Source organism: Heterocephalus glaber, unplaced genomic scaffold, assembly GCF_053883595.1.
Source record: "Heterocephalus glaber isolate CG9 unplaced genomic scaffold, H.glaber_assembly_v1.0 deba00000738, whole genome shotgun sequence".
NCBI lineage: Eukaryota > Metazoa > Chordata > Mammalia > Rodentia > Bathyergidae > Heterocephalus > Heterocephalus glaber.
Window position 1 is genome coordinate 5,378,298 of NW_028258161.1, and position 22,524 is coordinate 5,400,821.

General features: G+C 42.0%; 1 protein-coding gene and 1 long non-coding RNA gene across 15 annotated transcripts in view; one reads left to right on the forward strand and one right to left on the reverse strand.

Moving 5' to 3' along the window:
- The window catches only part of Scyl3 (SCY1 like pseudokinase 3), a 36,990-nt gene extending 19,164 nt beyond the window's left edge, over positions 1-17,826 (reverse strand). For 2 of the 14 annotated variants that reach the window (XM_013065757.3, XM_021244686.2), the window contains exons 1-6: positions 15,150-15,297; positions 11,119-11,280; positions 10,538-10,615; positions 9,665-9,877; positions 4,736-4,921; positions 2,374-2,487 (exon numbers count right to left, since the gene is read on the reverse strand). In XM_013065757.3, the coding sequence (XP_012921211.1) occupies positions 2,374-2,487; positions 4,736-4,921; positions 9,665-9,829 (465 nt within the window). In that variant the 5' untranslated portion in view covers positions 9,830-9,877; positions 10,538-10,615; positions 11,119-11,280; positions 15,150-15,297. Of the gene's footprint in view, positions 1-2,373; positions 2,488-4,735; positions 4,922-6,183; positions 6,232-9,652; positions 9,878-10,537; positions 15,080-15,149; positions 15,300-17,632 lie in introns of those variants that run through there. The other 12 variants (XM_021244693.2, XM_021244687.2, XM_087206927.1 and 9 more) reach the window with 12 other exon arrangements.
- Positions 15,408-21,582, forward strand: LOC110345854 (uncharacterized). Its single transcript, XR_002389475.2, has 3 exons — positions 15,408-15,753; positions 18,596-18,812; positions 21,262-21,582. It is a non-coding gene; the product is annotated as an uncharacterized LOC110345854 (long non-coding RNA).
- The last annotated feature ends 942 nt before the right edge of the window (positions 21,583-22,524 follow it).

Consider the following 22,524-nt stretch of genomic DNA (forward strand, 5'->3'; position numbering starts at 1 on the left):
ATCCTGAAATCAATACCACACTTTACATAAATTTTTAATTAAAAATGTAAATATAGAAGCTGGTACAGCACAAGGCTTAGTAGAAAATAAATGCTAGTTTCCTCTTTTCTCCCTTTTAACTGCTTTAACAGACATTCTCTGCTTTTAGAGAAACCTGTGCACCTATTTTCTTATATAGAAATTAGGCATACTTCTTTCTCTTCTTGATAGATATTGACAATTAAAAGGCTCTTTGAATGGGTGTGGTGGTACATGCTGAAAGTCCCAGCTATTTGGGACATTGAGGTAGAAGGATCACTGGAGCCTATGAGTTCAAAAACTTGCCTGGGCAACATAGCAGAACTCCATATCCAAAAGGAATTTTTGGCACACATTATGACTTGCGTCTAGATATCCCCCCCAAAGTCTCATGTGGTCATAGGTGGCACTTTTCAGAGGTTGCTGGATCTAGAGCATGTGACGCTGGGATTAAGGGTGTGATGCTGGGATTGATTCATGGTTTGATCCTAGGATTAAGAATGTCCTACGCTGGGTGTGAGTGTTCCTACCCCTGGATAGACATATAAGGGACAGAAAGAGGACTGCTATTGTCGCTGCTTGTTACTTGGCACTTCGCTGCTTTGCTGTCTTCTGGCTGCCATGGACTGTTTCTCCTCTGTGACGCCCCTCTGCCATGCAACCCTGCTTTGGAGGCAGCCAACTATGGACCGAAATCTCTACAAACTATGAGCTAAATAAACCTTTTCTCCTTTAATTTTGGGTGTCAGGTATTTTATCTCAGCAATGACAAAGTAACTAACACAGCACAGAACAAGTCTATCGTTAATCTCACTAAATCAAGTGAATCTTGCCTTGCTGCCACGAGACATAAAAGTTGAGAACTTTATGAGCTATTAAGACAAAAATCAACATCTACAGAGTAAGCAAATTCATTCACCACTGTGCAAAGATCATGTTTGAAGAGCTTCTATGCTCAAAACACTCTTTAGGGCACTAGAAAAAAAAGCAATGGATTCCCTGCTCCCCCAACCGTGTGCTCAAATGTGCCGAGTGTCATGTAACGATTAATTTTGCTAGGTGACAGAAGGATTCACAGAGCAGAGACTGCACTTAGAGCTTGGATGAGTTTACATTTTCCAGGGGAAGAAAAGCACTCCAGCAATGGAATGGCATACAAAGGAAGAGGAGCAAAAGGAGAACTGCACACCTGAACTGTATGAAGGAAGGAGCTGGAGTCCAGCTCAAGAACTGTGTATGGTGGATGGAGCAGAAGATGGACTGAAGAAAAAACTGGGAAAGGTTTTATGTACCATACAGAGCATGTTTCCTTGGCATACAGCCCACAGAAAGGACTACATGAGATTATACTAACTAGACATAACAAGGTGAGTGCAGAGTGTTCAATGAAGCAGCAGTAATAAAGAAGTGTGTCTGTGACAGCAGCAGCATTTGAAAGGAGGAAGAGCCCATGAAAATGCCATCTGACCAGGCCAGAGCCAAGTGTGGAGGCTCCCTGTGAGAACACTAAGTCAAACTGTGAGCCACAACTTTCACAAGGATGTTAGGATGGAGTTTTTAATGCTGTCTTTTCCTAGAAACAGTAAGTCCAGGAGCAACATACAAAGGTGACAAGAAACAAAACAAAAAAGGCTCATCAGTATAGGAGAAAAATGTAGAGATCTATGCAATAAAATACAAAAAGCACCACAGGTAGCAGCTATACCACAGCATACTAGGAGGACTTAATATGCACAGATCCTAATTCCAGTGACTAGGACATAACATATGACTTTGGCAACTTGCACAATTGTTTGATGAACATTTCTTAAATACCTAACGTAAGCCAGGCACTATTCCATGTGGAGCTAAAGTATCAGAGACTATCACACCCTGAAGAAATTCAACTATGTGAGATAAAAGACGCATAAAGATAATTTAAATATGAAGCATTAAATGGTCTAATCTAAGTATGGGGTACTATAGGGAGCAGAGAGGTGGGGCATTTGATTAAAATGTTTCAACAAACCATTTTACCTCTCTCACTCAGTCTAAGGCCCTTCATCTACAAAATACAAAAGAGGGGCCGGCGATTTAGCTCAGTGGTTTCGCCGCCTCCTTTGGAAGCACAAGGTCCCGAGTTTGATCCCCAATACCAAAAAAAAAAAAAAACCCGATGCAAAATAAGAAAGGAATATAGGAGCCCTAGTGTCTCTTTGAGAAACACAATCTTAGTTGATAAACATGGGCACTGACAAAAAGATTAAGTCTCCAAATATAAGGTCACTCTAACAATAAAGACAAGGGTCTAGGTAAGAGCTATTTATCCAGATGCTATCAATCCTCAGTGAGGAAGGGACCTGGCACCTGGCTTACCTCTGGTGTGGCCTGAGACACTTTACAAACAGTCTCCATTCCTCCCAGTTTCCAGTGCCCATCTTCACTCACAAACACAGATGATAAGCAGACATTGTTGTGTGTTAGGTGTCCCTGGAAAAAGAAAAGAAGACTGCCACTCCAATTTTTGAAGCTGAAGTTTTAAAAAACTACCAATCTCCAAAAACTATTATGGCAAGCATTCCCACTTTTGGCATAATAAATGGAACAAAGCTTTAAGGTCAACTGAAGTTAGAAAACAGGAAAAATGCAATAGAAAGGCTTCTGTTATCTCTGCAGCCTGGTGGGGCAGGTTAATAAGGACACTAAGGCCATTTACAATCTAATCACTTTGCTTTTCCATGGGAATCAGGAGAAAAATGTGCCCTTAAATATAAATTTACATCTTCACCCTGTATAATAATAGCCTGTAATATTTGCTTCCAATGCCTTTAAAGATAAAATTTATCTTTGGTGCCATAGGTTCTTTTATTCATTTTCTGCTCTAAATTCTTTCTCACCTACATTCTATCATGAACCCAGATCCACTTTACCTGAAATCTTGTCTGTAGGCATTAAAAAAATTCTGCCTGAAGAGGAAAATGGAATGATAAGGACCACCAGAAATATTCCACAGATCACAGAAGAGTCAATTTTAAAACTATGAAAAAATAATATAGTCAAATAAGAGAAAAGGAGAAAATAGGAACAAGGGCTTGAACATTTAATCGTTTTCCAACCAAAAACCATTCCAGTACATGAAAGAACATTTTAAATATTCTACTCAAGATCAAATGTGTACATTTTAAACTCTGATGTATCTATATATTTGCAAATATACATACATACACGTGTATGTGGTTTAGGTTATATAGGGTATGTTTCCACTTGAGGAAAAATAAAAGAATAAGCATATAGATCTTTGGATGACACACTGACCAGCACAGTTGCCTCTGGAGAGAAGAGCTAGATCCAAGGGTGGATCTGATCAAAAGGGAATGATTTTTCCCTCTGTGCACTGGCACACTGCTCAAACACCTGACCATGTGCACACACTTCCAATGAAGAAGAGCCCCAGGGAAGCAGTAATAATTCTTGTTACGTGAACTTGGAAACAACACCATTAAGAAACAGCAGCGTAACAGTACTGTCAAGAAACAGACAGTAAACACTGAACCGACACATTATAATAACAGCAAACAATTTGTGTAAAAATATTTAGCTTTTAATAAAGGGAGGAAATTATGATCATATATTTTGATATTCATGACCTGTTTCACCAGTTTTTTTTAATGTACTTTGGCTATAAAACTGTGATCTGCTCCATAATATTTCAATGCACCATCCACTTACTATCTGTAGATGTGAGCTTGATGAATCATATTCCATAATTATGATGTGCCACATATTACCATGTCTTAATTGCCCTTTGCCTGAATTTTAATGCTCAATTTGTTATTGTTGCAGATGTGAATATTGTGCGCAGACTTACTAAGTTAATGTGAAATTGTATGAAATGGAATTGGAAATCACTAGGTTCTTTCTGTGCAGAAGTACTGGCTTACTGTAACATGACACAGCCCTGGGTGTGGCATTCTTACTTCCTGGAGCTGGATCATGCGGTTATAGCTTCTGCACATACTTTTGCATGAATACTTTTTCATTTAGTTTTTGGGTTCATTATTTATATTGTATTTACTATTTGTGATCATGTAGTTGTGCCTTATTTTGTGAGTTTAGCTCAGTAAATACTGTAATTTCTTTCACTGATTAGAAGGTTATTGATTATAAATATACTGATATATAACTTGACAGCATTTAAATCTGTATAAAGAACAATGGAAAGATCTTTATTGAATTGGTTTTTTTAAATGTTAAAGATGATATTAAAAACATTTCTCTTTAGTAAAAAAAAACCAAACGTATAATAGCAAACATAGCCCAGAGCAAAGCATACTGACTCCTGGGGAGTGCTCAGGGGCAGGCTCACAATGGGCTCCACCACCCAGTACGAAAGGAGGAGCAGAAACTCTGCTTCTTCCTAAGACATAGGCATTTCTTTCTTCAAAAATCTCAAATAAGACAAGCATTTGGAAAATGGAAAATGTGATCCACATTAAGTAACACTAATATTAAAGCTGTGTTTTAACAAATATAGCTGCAACCATTGTAAGTTAAAGACTTATCCAACCGCAGAGGCAGACAGAAAAGCGAAATAAGACTGGAACAAAGAAATAGCTGCCCCTTCCACAAACCATCTGTCACATTTCTTGTCCCTTCCTTCCATACCATCCTTGCAAGCACTGACACACCTGTCAGCCCTGGTCTACATCAAGCCCCGGCAACCACACAGGTCACTCACCCTGTCGTGAAGGAAGACCAGAGCCAGCAGTATGTCATAAATGCCAGCACAGACCTCTGCGGCAGACAACGTTTCCAAGGCCACTTCCAGAGGCTGCACTCGCTCAGTGACAAGGTGAATGCCATCTGCTTCCACAGTACAAGATAAAAATCTTAGCAAGCAAGGGTGACGAAGGGTCTTCAAGTGCTTTAAATGTAAACAGAAGAGCTGATGAATTATCATTTCACATATATTGTGGTCAAGTCACAAACTGTACACTTGCATTCAAAGTCCTTTCAAGCTTCCTGCCTTCCCCCAAATTTCCAAAAAGGGAAAGGAAGGTCTACAGCTTGTTCTCATTTTACTCTACTTGCCAACGTCTAATAATTCTACAAAGACTTCTAATTCTCCTGTGACATGAAGTCCCCAAAGAGCCCCGATATCCTAATGATGGCTGCTATGAATTCTGAACAAAGTAACAGTAACAACACCAGAGAACTCTGAGAAGTAAACTGATAAGCATGAAGATTATGGAGGGGAGTCAAAATTTAAAGAAGTGACAAGCACCGGGATGAGTTTCCTGATCTGGGGAATGAATTTTTCTCCTTCTTACAATTCTGCAATAAAGGCAGGCCTCAGAGGAGGAGCAGGGTAACATGCATGTAGATTCACAGGAAAGAGTAGGAGTTAAGAATCAAGTGGAAAGATTTCTTGATTCAAACTTCTGCTGCTGCAAAGAACAAGGGGAGCAACAAGATGTGCTTGGTAGGGCAGTTAACTACAGAATATCTTCTCAATGAACATCAGATGAACAAACAAATGGCTCTTGTTCTGGTGTGCCCAAGCTGAAAGTATGCGCCCCAAAGTTACTGATGGATTATTTTTAAAAAATTTTTTGGCACCGGGGATTGAACTCACAACCTTGCACTTTCGAGGGAGATGTGGTGCCACTGAGCTAAATCCCCGGCCCAGTTACTGAATTTCTACTATACTTTACTCACTGCACTAGGCAATGGACCCTGCAATAGAGTTTTGAATAAGGACCTTTATTAAACATGAATAATACATGTACAATATTAGCACTATTTGTACTCACTTGTGCCCATATGTAACTATGCAGAGATCTTAAGAGTGTAACTCTAGCCCTAAATATAAGCAATTCTTAGTTTTCAGGAATCAGTTATGACTCAGCCACCTAAAAATTTAATTCAAGCCTGACAGCCTTAACCTTTCATTGCTATTCTGCCTCTTAACTTATTTCCTTCTGAGAGGTATATAAAGTTAATTGATGTGGTGTTCTTATCTGTACCTTAAATCTACCTACAAGCTCTTAGGCTACAGGTTCACACTGTTGAATAAACATAACAAAATAACCAAGATGTCTATTCTATAGAGCAATTTTTAATGAAAAATGCATTATTCCTTCACGATATAAATCTGGGACAAAGATATATTCTGGTTTTAAATACCTTGTTCGAAAAGTTGGATCAAAACGTAGGGTTAAAGCCAGGTGTGGTGACCTGTAATCCCAGCACTCTGTGAGGCTGGGCAGGAGACATCAAGTTAAGACTCTCCTGAGCAATTCAGCAACTCAGTGAGACCCTGTCTCAAAACACAGAAGGGCTGAGGACGTAGCTCAGTGAAAAGTCCTTGGGTCTGATCCTCAGTACTGGAAGAAAAACCAAACCAAACCAAACCAAAACAGACCCTAGAAAATATAAAATGCAGAAAGAGATAAAAAATTTCACTTTGGAAAGCTTGCATTTGAACACTGGTGGATAATTCCGGTGCAGATACCCAACAGGCAGGTGGAAGTGCAGATGTGAAGTTCAGATAAGAGAGATTCTGGCAGATAGTTTGGTTAGAAGGCTGGGCGACTGTGAACATTATAGGAAAAGAGAAGTCTGAACAGTGTGGTGGGGAGACAGGAGACAACCGGGTCCAGCTGGTGCATGAGGGATGGGGAATATTTTGGAAGTTCTGGGTGGACAATAATCAGGAGTCTTGTGAGGGCACCAGGATCTGATTATGAAGGGAAAGAAGTAATTTCTAAAAGAAGTTAACAAGTTGATTTACAATGGGATGAGGGTTGCAAAGAGTCTAAGAAATCACGAAGAGCAAAGGGAAGAAAATGTGAATATGAGAAAGGGTGGAACAACAGGTCTCAACTCCTATACAAGCACGTTTGAAAACTGCAATTGCTCCTTCCATTTGTCAGGCCCACACAATGTGAGCTGTCCAACATTTCCAACGACCCTTCCACAAAGAACCCTAGCTACACTATGAGACGAGCACAATGTCTCCCCAGACATCAAGTGAAGTACACGTATGATAGCTATAGACCTAGGCCTACAGTCTGATGTGATTCCTGGCATAAAGACGCTTAGGAATCACTTTTATAAGCTTGTAATTACCATGAGGGCTTAACTAAGCACTTGGATTACAGTAAACTGTAGTCACCAAATTCTGACTTAGAATATATCATCCATTTCAGGCTACGGGTTAGAAATGAGTTCAAATCACCACTAGACAAATTATACTACTAATTACAGTTGATGAATTAAAGATAAAATGAGGCCAAATGAACCTAAGTATTTTTATACTGTTTTATAAACAGAGCTTATATCTGCATTTCACCTTATTCCAGAGGCCAGTGTACTATTTCTTATTTATAGGAGTAGAGAAAGAGTATACCCAATATTTGCCAAGGACAACACTATCTGTTGAAATAGTAAAACTATCAAAAGTAGAATCAGGAACCCAAACTAGAGATGGTGAGGTAGGCTAACCACTTTGCTTCATTATTCCAGATATCTGGGACATGACATTCTTAAAACCTAAGGGTACTGAATGCTATACATTTTTTCAAGTCCTGTGACTTAATTTTTGAGATTATTAGGAACATTCTGATAATGTAAATTCTTTATGGCCTTGCTTCCATTTCAAATTTCCCTGATTCAGGTCTGAGGGTTTCAAAGCCACACGATGGCTAAAGGAAGAGACAAGTATGAGCTACATGCAAAGACTCAGTCATAGCTGAAGAAGGCATCTGGACACAAACGAGGAAAAAAGTCTCTCTCAAGCTCTGATTCCTCCAGCAAAGACACACACACACACACACCAAGAATGTATCTCTGTCTTCCTTTAAAAATTTTATGATCTGGGTTATCTGTCAGGGTACAAGTCAAACAATTTTTTAAAATCCTGAAATCTTAAGAAAAACTAAGAAAGATTATAAACTTCCATTACTTGGTTACAGTCATTCTAAGTTATTAAAAAACAACATACACAATCTTATTAGATGGAAATAACAGAAAATATGTTAGACATTAACTGCATGTAAGAGTGAAGTAAGGCATTGTGTCTTTTGGAAAATTACAATAAAAATTTATCAAAATCTAAATGGGGTGGAAAAATGACAGAAATGTGGCTTTACCAAAAAAGCAAAATTACTCAGCAAAATAGCCAGCCACATCTTTTACAATATATTAAAAGAAAATGCACCCTGGGCTGTGGGTGTAGCTCAGTGGCAGAGTGCTTGCCTGTCATGCGCGACTGGTTCAATCCCCAGCATTGCAAAAAATTAGTAAGAGAAAATGCATCCTGAGAAGTGTTATGAGACTTTTTCCTTAGGAACCATCTTGTAACTGTTAATTTCATGTTTTATCAAAGATGTAACATCAAATAATTAACTAGTGTAACCAATGAAATGTCAAAAAAACACCGCTAATATAAACTTTTGCAGTCTTTTTAAAAAATAGGAACCATTCAAAGAGTACTATGAAATATCAATTTCCATATCTGTTGATATTTAAAAAGAACTCATGATAATATAGATCATAACTCTAACAAAATAAAGTTATCATATTCAACATAAAAATGTGTTCCTGCCATAGTAAACAGTGAAGAATTAATGAATACAACTGTTTTCCTTTCTAGAAACTTTCTGATGATCTGAATGGCTGAAAGATCAAAGGGCTAGCCATCCAAGAAAACAGCAATGCCCTCATTTTCACCAACCCTAAAAGACATTTGGCACTGTCTTACTGAATTATATTCCACAGTTGAATCATGTTTTTTCTCTTTTTTTTTTTTTTTTTTTTTTTTGGTGATGCTGTTGAAACTAGACCCTTGGATGTGTTAGGCAAGTGCTCTACACTGAGCTCCAGCTCCAGCCCTAGAACTACTTTTCCTGCTAAGAGGCTGGGGTCAACTGACAGTGTCAGACAACATGCTAATGTTCTGGGTACCTTAGCCGGAAGCAAGTGACCAGGTGTGAGCTGGCAGGACCTTTTCCCTTAGGGGGAAACACAAACCTCCAGAAATTAATGACCGAAGATTCCTCATCAATAACCACACATAAGTCAAATATTCTTTCTGGGACATTCATTCTGACACACTAGTTCAAAATCCTTTTTTTTTTTTTTTTTTCTGGTACCAGGGATTGAACTCAGGGCCTTGCACTTGCCAGGCAGGAGAGGCACCACTGAGCTAAATCCCTGGCTCCTACTAGTTCAAAATCCTTTCTGGAGCATCATAATGTCTCAAGACAAAACCAAAAATAAAATAAAGCTCCTAACATATTTTACTGCTAGGCCCACCACTGACACAAGAATTAAAATGTCAATACAGCACTTTTTGTTAGACTAGATTAACTCCCTCTCTTAAATTAACCATGTAAAATCAACTCCCTAACATTCTTACTGGAAAAATGAACTATGAAGATGAAAACCATTGCAATGAGCTTCCTTCCCGAAGCTTTTAGGTCCCTATGGCATTTGGTGAAGATACAGCAAGCCCATAAAGTAAGGACAAGTAAGCTCTGACAGGACATGAATGATAAAATACTGTTCCTTAGGGTCTCATCTCCTTTGATCTTTATTAATTTCCTTTTCAAAATAAGAAACAAGACAGTAAAAAGTACTATTAAGTCATCACCTAGCATGGTACCTTGGCAGCTTTATTAACCTTGTCTTCATTTTCTCTCTTATACACAAAAACTGAAGCAAATTTGCCATCTTGCAGTACAGCAGGATAAACAGCAAGTCCAGCGGGTAAAGTAAATGGTGGTTCTTTCAATGTATAGCTCTTCAAAGCACTGTTCTCTGATCCCATCCCTTTTGCTGTGGGACAGTCTGAAGCTCCTCCTCAAAGCAAACAGACCTAAAAGAAAACAGAAAACAATTTCAAACATTAACTCTCTATCACATAGCAAGAGAGGTGCATGATACCCAGAAATAGCCACCCAAAGCTACTCATTTCTTCAACCCTCCTAACTAGGCAATAAAAATGGTAAATGCTCAACAAGTTATCACCAACGCTGGTTAACTAACAGGTAACAACTCGGGAGAAAATGCATGCTATCAAATACTCACATCCAGTTACTGTTCTTCCCCAAAACTCCACCACACACAAACTTTCAATTTCTTAGAAAGGCAATCAAAACCAGAACACAGTCAATCATACTTCCTAATTTACTTATATATCCAGACTAAGAAAGGACATGTTGCAAAACTTGGCTATTTGAAAACAACAGCCAGGCAAGGTAGCAAATGCCTATAATCCCTACACTTTGGCAGGATGAGGCAGGAAATCATGAGTTCAAGGCTAGCTTTGACAATTTAGCAACTTAGCAAGAATTTGTTTCAAAAATAAAAAATAAAGGGGCTGGGGATTTAGCTCAGTGGTTTTGCCTCCTGCTGCGCAAGCATCTGAGTTCGATCCCCGGTAGCCCCCCGCCCCCCCGCAAAAAATGGCCATGGATGTAGCTCAGTGCAAAGGACCTAGATTCAATCCCCAGTAGCAGGGCATGGTGGTGCATACCTGTGATCCCAGCACTTGGGAGGATGACGCAGGAGGACTGCCACAAGTTCAAGGCCAGCCTGGGCAACACAGGGAGACCTTGTCTCAAAAAAAACCAAAAACCAAAACAAAACAAAGTAATAAAACTTATGAATATCTAAAATTAAATTAAAAGGACAATCATACAAACAGAACATACTGTAAAAAACATGTTAACAAATGAAAAGCTCATATAAATCAACTAAAAGACTAAATCACCAGTAGAATAATGGGGAAGATTCACTGAAGAAATGCAAATGACAACATAAGAAAAACTGGCACCTCCCTACTCTTCAAAGTTATGCGAAGTAAAAAAGTGGAAACTGTAAAACTGTATAATCACAAATTCTAAAACACACGCAAATAAAATTCTAGAAAATGGAAGCTACTCTATAATAGAAAACAGATCAGTGTTTGCCTAGAGTGCGGGCACAGTGCAAGAGGAGAGAGGGAAAGATTACAAAGGGGTATGAGGAAAACTGGAGGAGGTGCATTATTTTGATTACGATGAGGTGATGGCTAATTATAAGTATCAAAAGTTGTAAGACTGTGAATTTACGTACAGTTTCTTCTGTATCATTACTTTAATAAAGCTGCTTTAAAAAGAGGTATGCACAGCTGAGCACGATGGCAGATGCTTGTAATCTCAGCATTCAGGAGGCCGAGGCGAGAGGATGAGGAACTTCGAATCCAGCCCGGGCAACTTCGTGAGAATTCTCAAAAAACTGAAGAGAGTGAGAAAAAGAAAGGGCAGGAGTGCAAGAAACACTCACGTGTACATGTGCACACCAGAGACTCACTATAGTTGTAAGCTAAAGCACTGACAAAGGTTTGTCGCAGAGGGTCAGAGTGTACGTACAGAAATTGCATGGATACACCTGTAGGTGCCCACAGCTCTCTCATCTTGTACCACATGAACACATCATGCTTTACAGCAGGCTGGGTGGACAGCAAAGGACACAGGCGCTGCTACGAGGGGCATTCCCCTGAAGACCACTGGGCACAAAGCCCCACCAGGCCTGAGACTCCAGGGCTGTCACTGATCATGGCAAATCAAGAGTCTGGATACCTAGGTAGGCATCTCTCTCTGATTCAGTGGTGGTGCAGATTTGCTTTAACCCTATGTAAGCCAAAACGTATGTCTGGAAAATCTGTGACAATCAGTTTTCAGCTTGGCCTTTACAAGAAAAGAAAAAATTTTTAAATACAGTTCTTATTAAGTCTGGCAATGTGGCAAGCAAATCACTAGCTCTAAATAACACAGGCAAAAATCTATCTAGACCTGTACACATTTTCTGTTTAAAGCCCATAATCTCTCCACTTGGATTTTCCCCCTGCTTTGGTGACGTTCCCAACAACACCCTCTATGCTGTCTATGCGGTTCGGCTTGAACACATACCCAATACACAGTGCACAGTATGCAGATCCCTGTACTTCACCTTGTAAGGAACGCATGTACAAGGGCTGACGCTATCTAGCATTGAAGCTCTTCGAAGTCTAAGAATGTTCTGCTTTGTAACAAAACCAGAGTTCTTTCCTACTTAGCAACTTATCTTTCTTAAGAAAGATACAAGCCAGGCTCCCTGGCACAGGCCTGTAACCCCAGCACCGTGGAAAACATAAGAGGATGCCAAGTTCAACCCCAGCCTCAGTTACACAGTGAGACTCTGTCTCCAAACAAACAAAGCAACCAACAAACAAACCTCACACACACACAAAGTTGATACAGAAGAGAAAAAAAGTGTACTAAAACAGCCTACTACTTCAACTATATGATAAATTCACTTTCCTACTGGAATGCAAGTTTATGAAGGCTAATGGAGAAAAGCAGCTGTCATCCATTGTATAGGCAGTGGCTGCTCTCGGCCTGAGGCCACCTCTGTTGGGAAGGTACTTATTATCACGTGGACCTTGTCCTGACTGCTACGTGGGCATAGTTCATAAGTCTGGTGCCTACTGTGGACCAAAGGCCATCAATTCGCAGGGCTCAGTGGAGAGAAACTGGCCACAAATCAATGTCTCCTTAGGAATATGAACTAGGAAAAGTCTTTTCTGTTGGACCACACCTGAAGGTGGAAGGATGCCATGAGGTAGGGCTGGGACTCCACAGACAAAGCAGAAACTTGGCAGGCACAGAGAAAGTCAGTTGGCAGTAAGAAAACAAAAAGCCAACACTGGGAAAACAGCTTAGCCCGATCTATGGCTAAGGCATAGGCTGCAGGAAGCAGCTTTGAAGTCATTTCCTCATTGCCTCGGGGACACCTTACTTTACCATGGGCTCCTTTCCCTGAAGCAGCTTCAGGGGGGACCAAGTTCTCTGCCACCAATTGCCACTTCAGAACAGAAAACTCTACTTCTCTTCAACTCCTTCCTGAAAAACCAGTCAGACTGGAGAAATGAGTTACAGAGAAAAGTTTCTCTGAAGCTAGCCTAGCTGCCTTCTCAGCCATAAAACACTGCCTCTCAAAATCAACCCACAATAAGGGGAAACCGAGAAAAAGGAACTGCAAGTAAATGAGTATCTCCTTGGCAGAAACTCAGCTGTTTGCTTATTTCCAGTATTCCTCCTCCAGAGTGAGACGGTGGTCATCAGGGGAGGGCTCTGGCCAGGAAAACGGCAGGAAGTCCACGTCAAAGCAACACACATTTACTTTTCTTAGTTATTTCTCAATAGTAAAATCTTCCTTGTGGGAATACTGAGCCTTGCAATAGCTATTAACCATTGATTTAATATTATGAATACCAACGTGTAAGAATTAATAGTTACAAAGGCATTAGGAAGAAGTTAAAAGTAGTAAAACTTTTATAGCAATTTATTTTAGGTCTAAGACCCTGAGAAATATCGCTGAAGTTAAAAAAAGGTGAGAGAACTCAAGAGAAGGATGCCACTGTATTATCCTGAAAGCATTGACAGAAGTCTGACACCATCAGCACAGGCAGAGGGAGCAGTGGGGTTATATTCCATGCCTAGGTCAAACTTTGTTAGAGTAAAATAAAAAGTTGGCCTGATGATTGCAATTTGAGATTATTTTAAAGTAGTAATTCTAATTCTTCACACAAACACATCTAATCTAAGAGGCACAAATACTCCAGTGGTTTAAAAATAATTCAGCTAAAATGAACTTACAGAAACGTAAGACACATAAATAACACTTGGACTTCAAAATGTTCTCTCCTGTTTTGAGGAGGGGAAATACACAAAATCCTGCTTGCTAGCTGTGAAATTAAAAGTCACAATAAAGTAGCAAATGATATTCTAACATCAGAGCACGGAAATTCTGCAGAATTTATCATCTTTGCTCTATAATAGAATGCTGGGTTGAGAGTCTTCTGGGCATGGTGTCACACACCTGTACTCCCAGCACTTGGGAGGCTGAGGCAGGAGGATGGCTGAGAGTTCTAAAACAGCCTGGGCTGGATGGTGAGTGTAAGGCCAGCCTGGACTATACAGTGAGGCTCTGTCTCAAAAAAACAAAATAAATAAATCCTCATTTATCTATCTCCCTCCACCCTTTTGCCTCGTTAGGCAGCATCATGAAGTTTCCGGACCGGCCACCTGTAGAATGGGAAAGCCCTGGTCTAGATCCCTGGGCAACTAAGAAACCTGTGTCCTCCGAGGACATATTTCTCTCAAGTCACTTCTCAGAAAGCAGTGAGCCTGTCGTGGACCTCGAGCTGGGACGTTCCAGGGGCAGTGGTGCTGCTGGATGCTTTGGGCTCTAATGATAACGTCACCCCACCTTTGCTTTTATCTGGGTCAGGTACTGGGGTAGGAATGAAGAGATAAAGACAGGCAAAGCCAAAGCAACGAAAATCAGAATTTTAAAATTGTACTTTTAAGGACTACAGCTTCGAGACATAGCCCCATTAAATCTCTCTGACACGAAAAGCCTGGGCAACACCTTTAACCCGCAAATGAGCCCTTTCACCTGTGAATAAACCGCCTCTTTCCACCTGTAAATTGTGCTTCCTCCCACAGACCTCCAACCAGGAAGCAGCAGGATTAGTAGGCAGCAGATCTCAAGTTCAAACACACGTACATGGTTTGCATCCGGACACAGCCTACCAGAGGGGTGAGCGGCCAGGAAGCAGGAACACACGTCGTAAAAGACACCAGCCAGCTCCGGCTCGTATGGGGCCTCATTTCTCTGAACACCCACACGCCACTCTTCAGGGCGCGGTTTAAATTTCTCCCTAGAAACCCTCCCCATGCCTGCTATCGACCAGTCCTGAAAAACTCTCTTTTTCTGCTGGAGGTCAGGGAGCCTGCAACTTAATTCTACAGGCAGAGCAGGTGTGGGCCTCCAGCTCCGGGACCCTGGTCCGGGTCGGTCTGTGTCCCTCGCGCTCCGGCAGCCTCGCAGGCTGACGAGCGATGCCTCCTGATGCATGTTTAGGGCCACAGGAACCAAGCGGGTCTTCAGCCCGCAAACTCAGCAAAGCCGCCTCCGTACAGCGACTCCTCTGTATTCTAAAGTAGAGCGTCAACAGGGAACCCCAGCCCAGGCCCTCGGTCCAACCAGGGCCTCTCGCCCGGGGCCGCGGACACCCGCGCCGTGCAGGCTTCCGGCCCAGCCCGTCCCGACCTGGTTACCTGCGGGCATCGGGGAGGACAGAAGGTGTCCCCGGCTTGCGCCTTCTCGGCCTCCCCGTGAGCCTGCGGCCACAACACCTACAACTCCCCCGCTGCCGCTGGGACGCCGCACAGACGGCCGGGAAATAAACTGAAAGCCTGCCACCGCCCCGTTGACGCCACTAGGGAAGCGAGAGGACCTGGAACCCGGATAGAGCGGGCGCCATGTTAAGTGTGGGGGCCCATGATGATTCTGAGTTTTACTCATAGCTCCCGCCAGCCCTGCTGGCCTGTGGGGAAACTTTTCTAACTTTTGCAGGAAAGAACAAATATATCTTTGAGCTAATTTTTAATTGAGCAGTTTCGTGTCACTTCCGCCCAAAACAAAAATGTCCTCCGGTAGCCTCAAACCAGCGCTGTAGTAAAGGGGGCAGAGGAAAAGGAAGACGGCGATTGGTGAGAACTCGGTGAGCGACGGCCCGCATGCCGCACCCTCATTGGCTGCGCTGCGTGAGCCCAAATCGTGTGCCTCCAGAGCTGCAGCTGTCTGTCGGAGACCTTGATTGGCGAGTGGAGCCCTTCGGTGAAAAGTGAAACTGGGGATATTAACTGATTATTTCTAGTGGTAATGGCGCCTGCTTTATTGGCTGTAACTATCCGGCCATAGGGGAGCACAGCTGTAATACTAGCTACCTGGAGGGAGAGAAAGGACGATCGCGAGTTCGAAGCCAGCCTGGGCGACTTCGAGTTTGCCTCCAATTTTTAAAGAAGAGCTCAGCGACGAGGCGCTTGCCTAGCATGCGCGAGGCTCTTCGGTTCAACCTCAGTAGCAGGAAAAATAATAAAAAGAAGAGAAAGAGACGGACCATAGGCTCACACTTGTAATTTCAGCCCTCTAGAAACTGAGGCAGAAGGATTGCAGATTCGACCCCAGCCTGGGCAATTCAGTGAGATCTTGTCTTAAAATAAAAATTTTAAAAGGCGGGGGGCACCCTGAAGATGTACTAAGGCTCTGGGTTCAACCCTGAGTGCAGTCCAAACAGACAGACACACACACACATACACATTTGCAGCACACAAACTAAACAGTATTTTCCCTACTGTCATCTTCAAGATCCGTAGTCGTCATTGTTACAACCAGCGAGAAAGAACCAACCAGAGACCGATATTAAATCCACACAGGAGTTTATTACTGGCCGGGACCTGAGCCGAGCATCAGAGCCCGGAGTGGAGGGAGACAAACATGTTTTACACACCTTTGAGGCCAGCAGTTTCTAGGCCCCGCTATGGGATAGAACTAGTAAAGCAAGCAAAAGGTACAGAAGGAAAACGTCCTACTGTTGGAACATTTGTAAAACAATAGTTGATTAATTGTTGTTTCTAAGAGACTCTCTAAGGGGAGGAGGTTTCTAAGCTTCCTCCTTCTGAGTTTATCTAAAGGGCCGGCAGGTGGGTCGTTCAGCAGCAATATGGAGTCTGTTTTGCTAACTAGGGTCCTTCAGTCATCACTACAACTTAATGCTTCTGGAATCTCCAGGTTAACAGCTGAATCTAAATTATTTGCTCATATACAACCTGTGCATCCTTTCTAGCCCGTAACAGTAGCCCCCCAAATTTAAGATGGATAAAGACACTACAATTTCTTCAACATAAAGGAAAACAAATATGTACCAAAACTTAGCACTTATTCAAAAAGTCCTAAACAAATATTTATGATGACATGGATTCAAAGGATTCATTGACTCCATCCTCTATTTTGATGAAGCCGGACCTCTCTGTCCTAGGTCAACGCTGTCCTATAGGAACAGAGCTTGAGCTACACGTGTAAAATTAAGGTTTCTAGGAGCCTCACTAACGGTAAAAAGAATGTAGTTAATTATTATATTTTAATCCAATATATCCAAAAGATTGCTATTTAAGCAAACACTCAACATAAGCAGTTGTTTTTTGTTGTTGTTGTTGTTTTCTTTTTTTTGGTACCAGGGATCGAACTCAGGACCTTGCGCTTAAGCAGTTGTTGATGAGATTTGTACGCATAGGTTTTGGGTACTGTCTTTAAAATCTGATTTATTTTTATTTTTGCAATTAGAGCTATCCATATTTTAATGCTTCTCAACACATGTGAGTACAGACTACTGCATTGATAAGTGCAGATCTAGGCAGGCTGGCCACTATCCTGCACTAGAAATTTGAGAAGCTGAAGTATGGTTCTTGGTCCTTGTACCTTATAGGCAGCATCAGCGTCTGGAAATCAGAAACCCTGTAGATGCAAGGTAAAACCAGGACCACAAGGGCTGAGACCTCAGGGCCGTCTCCAAAAGCTGAGGGTGCCTTGGCATTTTAAATCTGGTTATTCAAGAGTAGAGAGCATTCTCTAAAATATTTTAGCCAATTCACCTATCTTGAACTCTGTGGAGCCCATCTCTATATTCATCCTGGCAGTTAAGAAGTTGTTATTTTCCCAGTGAAAAACAATCAAAACAAAAACCATTTCTGAGACTCACCGTGATAACTGCCAAAACATCTTGTAATCCAGACATGAAGAAGGCTAAAATACTTGTGGCTCTGTCTCTGAAATGTGGCCTTCTGGTGTGATGCTGGCTGCTGACCCAGCAGGATACAGTCCTAATAGCTGGAATGCTAGCTGATCCTATGGTGTAGGTTCGAGCAGTTAAACCATGCAGAGTGTGACACGGTTTATGCAAAGGTTACTTAGGCTGTCTACCCAGACAGAAAGAGTCCTGTGAAAGGCACATTGTAAACATCTATGACCAACTCCCCTAAAGCTATCACAGCAGGGTTTATAGCCACTCCCAGAGAGTGACCTCAAAACTAAATTAGACAAAGTAATATGAGCCAGGTGTGTTGGTACGTACCTATAATTCCAGCACTCTGGAGGGTGAAGCAGGAGAAACAAGTTTAATTCCTGTCCTCCTGTCTGGGAAATTTAGCGAGAATATGTCTCTCTCTCTCTCTCTCTCTCTCTCTCTCTCTCTCTCTCTCTCTCTCTCCCTCCCCCTCCTCCTTCTTCTTCCTCCTCTCTCTCCTCTCTCTCTCCCTCCCTCCCTCCCTCCCCCCCCCCCCAAGGCCCTGGCTTTAATCCCTCATTCCACACACATTCTCTGGGTTTACTAGCTCCAACATCCATTCCCTCTTCTGCTTTGATCACCTTCACCATAGAGGTTAAGAAATCAAAATAATCACTTTCTGAACCTCCTTGAAGCTGGGTGATCACAAATTTAGGCCACGGAGACACAGCAAATGCATGCAGGGACTGGAGAAAGACGGGCAGTGCATTAGGGAAAGTTTCTCCTTTGTTGATGTAGGAAACGAATGTGGCTGACAGCAGAGCAGCTATCCAAACCCCATGTGGCAGCACACACAGGTGCTGGAGATGTGGAGCGGTGAGATGGCAGGTTGGGATTCTCTTGCTGCATCTCACAATTGTGTTTTTCTCCCTTTCACAGGAGGAGTAGACACGATTCATTCAACTGGTGTGTGAAATCTTCTCCTGCCCCACAGCTGTTTACCTGCCTCCCTCTCTAGCAGCAGCTTACCCAAGTCCTGCTGACCTTCTCTCTTCCTTGCTTCCTAATGCAGTGTCCAGATGTGGCCGGGCCCCTGGGTGGACTCTCCTTATCTTCCCAGCCCGGTGGTCCAGACTCTGCACTTCATTTCCCCAAGGTGAATCTACTCCCCCAAGTATTAATGAGAAAGGAATATTTTACTGTCAGCTGAGTAGAAGAGAAATGGGAAAGTGTGACATACTCTGTGTTTTCTCTCCCTAGTATTCATCTACTGACATATTTATTCCTGATGCCGAGCAAGCCTCTAAATAAATGTCACCTGTTAAGTCTGTGGATTATACTTGGAATGGCAACACATGCCCGAAATCCCAGCCCTCTGGGAGGCTGAGGCAGGAGGATCACAAGTTCAAGGCCAGACTGGGAAATTTAGCAACTAAGCAAGATCCTAGCTCAAAATAAAAAAGAGCTTGGGATGTCGCTCGTTGTGAAGGCCCTGGGTTCATCAGAAATGGAAGAGGGAGAGGGAGAAAAAGAGGGGGAAGGGGAAGGGGAAAGCTAAGGGGAAGGAAGGAGAAGGAGAAGGAGAAGCAGCAGAAGTAGAAAAAAACAACAACCATGGTTTAAAGAGTGCAGACTTAGATTTTTGTCCAATAGGGATGAAAGTAATTCTGTGCAGTGGGCATTTGGTTCTGTGGGAAGACAGAGCAGTATTCCACTACCTCATAGCAACTCCCTGTTCCAAGTTAGGGTTGGGTGAGGAGATCTTTTCATAAATTATCTGCATATGAGGCTTGCTTGAGATCCTAACCCTAAGGGACCTTTGCCCAAAGTGTGTAGATTACCATGCTCTCTAGATTCCTATGCTCTGATAATGAAAGGCTGATGCCTGGCAATATTTTAATTCATTCCACCCATCTTTAAAGTACTCATTTTAACATCTTTACACTAGAATTGATCTGAGTTAGAGACGGCTGAAGTGCTCGAAGTATCAGCTCCTCAAGGATGGGTTTCTGATTGAAATCCTGCGGGTGCAAAACCCTCTGAAGTGTGAATTGCTTCTCATTGTCAAAATGCATATGAATCGCCTTGCAAAGGAAGGAGTCAGGTTTGGGGCAAACAATGGGTGCACATCTCCTTGGAGGCCGTTCAGCGAGAGACGAGACACGTAGGCCTGGATTTCCATCTGTCCCCAAGGGCAGTCAGTGCACACCCTGGAAGTGTGTTAAAAATGCAAAGCTGAGGCTGCACACTGGCCGTTGGGGTTGAGAAGCTCCATCCCGTGTGATCAGTGCCTCTCGCCTCTCACCCCATCTCCTCGAATTGTCTCTCCTCTCTCTCCCCAGTCCATTCACGCTGGCCCTTCAACATGCCAGGCAACCTGCTGTTTTAGGACCTTACCTGTTATTCTGCATCTGCCTGATACCCTCTCTCACTAGATATCCACTTGACTAAGTCTCTTGCTTCATAATACTGTGCTTTTTGTTCAAATCTCATCTCCTCAATGCAGTCCGTCTTGACCTGCCCTGTTTAACACTATAGCCTTTACCCTACTGCTTGCTACAAACCTAATGCTTTTTTTCCCCACAGTACTGTAATGGGAAGTGAACCCAGGGCCTTCACATTGCGTTACATCCTGTCCTCAGCTCTTTTAAATTTTTTTGTTTGTTTTTTTAGACAGCTTCTCAAGTCATTAAGTTACTCAGGCTAGCCCAAGCTTGTGATCCTCCCGCCTTCAGCCTCCCAGAGTGCTGGAATATGGGCCTGTGCCAACACACAGAGCGCTGAAGGCGCTTATTCTGTTTTTGTTTTCTTTCATAGCATTCACTGCCTTCTAATAGTCATGCACTATACTTTATTGGTTGGAAAACCTGTAGCTTTTCTTTAATATTCCTAGAAGTCAGAACACATTTTTCCATGAATGCCATTTCCTAGTTTAATTAGCAATGATGTTTTTGTTGTTTTGGTGTGGAGGGTTGAGCCCTGGGCTTGTACACCAAACTTTATACTCAACCCTTTTTATTTTTTATTTTGAGACAGGGTCTCACTAAATTGCTAAGTTGTGTAGGCTGGTCTTGAACTCTCCATCCTCCTGCCTTAGCCTCTAGAGTGCTGAGATTAGAGACCTGTGCCATCACATCCAGTTCAATGATATTTTATTAGTGGGAGGAAATGGATTGATGTTTCTTAAGTGAAAAAGCATCATAGATAAATACAAAAATAGTAATTTGCTTACCTATTATGTTTCTTTTCTTTTCTTCTTTTTTTTTTGGTACGGGGGATCGAACTCGGGTCCTTGAGCTTGAGCAGCAGGCAGCGAAACCACTGAGCTAAATCCCCAGCCCAACCTATTGTGTTTCTTATTTGTTTTGAGACAAAAAGTTATCTGAGACTTTGAAACAGGGGTGATTATTTCTAACCCCCCGCTTCGGTCTTGGTCTTGATGAACTTCCCTGACTCCGAATTCACCTCAGCTCACCGCAGCGCCTTCCCATGGATGCTCTGGCGTCCCCAAGTAAATAGCAGCATTCTTTGGGAAAAGTCTCTATTTTTAGTAATTAGTAGTTATACAGACGTGAGATTACACTAACAGGTTGTGTTTTTTTTAGAGAGAACAACTAAAGCAGAAGGAGAAGCTAAAAAGTTAACTCGGAACAGCGGGCTGGGCAGTGAATCTGGCGGAGGGGAGCTGGATTCACTGGCCCTCTTTGGCTCCGCCTGGTGAAGATGCATGTCGCCTCCTTATTGGCTTGGGGGGTACTTTGCTTTGGGTTCGCTTTGAGTACTTTTATTGCTACCTAAAAAGTGTCTAGACTGACAAATGAAGAATAAAGTATATTTATATCCATACAGTACTGCTCATCTATAGAAAGGAAGGAGGTTTTCACATATGCTAAAACATGAAATATGGGTGCATTATGCTAAATGAAAAAAATTAGACTAAATGAAAAAAAATCCACACCTTGTATGATTTTGTCTACATGAAATGTCCAGGATAGGTAAATCCACAGAGACAGAAAGTAGATTAGTGGTTGGCAGGGGGTGGGGGTGTGCTGGCTAAGGGGGAGGGTTTTTTGGGGAGCAATGAAAGTATTCTGGAATTAGATAGCAGTGGTAATGATAAAACAATCTCATGATTGTATGAGGTGTGATTGAAATAGTGAATATTTACATTAAAATATTACAGTAAAAACACATTGGCATTAATCCCCCTCAAAATAGTTCCCCTCGCTTCAAATACACTTTCCATCATTCTTGCTGCTTTCTGGAATTTCTCTTACATCAATGTTTTTAGTTGCACTGTCGTGGCTGCAAAAATACCTTTCATGGGCATTTGGACTGGGGGAAGAGCTAGAAGTTGCCGTTGCCAGATGTGGTGAATCAAATGGGTGATGAAACACTGTGAAGTTTTGATGAGCTGCCTTCCGTTGGGTGGCATGCAGTTAACAACATTCACCATGTTTTTGACCAGACCTCCTAAAAACATTCACAAAAGAGGACTCCAGAACTGCTTCGGAGAGTGGGAAGAAAGATGGGATAAGTGTGCTTGAAGTGAGGAGGAGTATTTTGAGGGGAGTTAATAGCAATGTGTCTTTTACTGTAATAAATTTTTAAAATGTAAACATTCATGATATGTTTTGATCACACCTTGTACTAAGCATCAGCTCATTGTACACACCCTTGTCTTATTCCTGATTTTAGAGGGAAAGCTTTCAGTTTTTCCTCATTTAATATGATGTTGACAGTAGGTTTGTCATAAATGATTTTTATCAGATTGAGATAAGGTCTTCTAGACCTATTTTCTTAAGTTTTTTTTTTTTTATCATGAAAAGTTGTTGGAGTTTGTCAAATGCTTTTTCTATATTGAGATG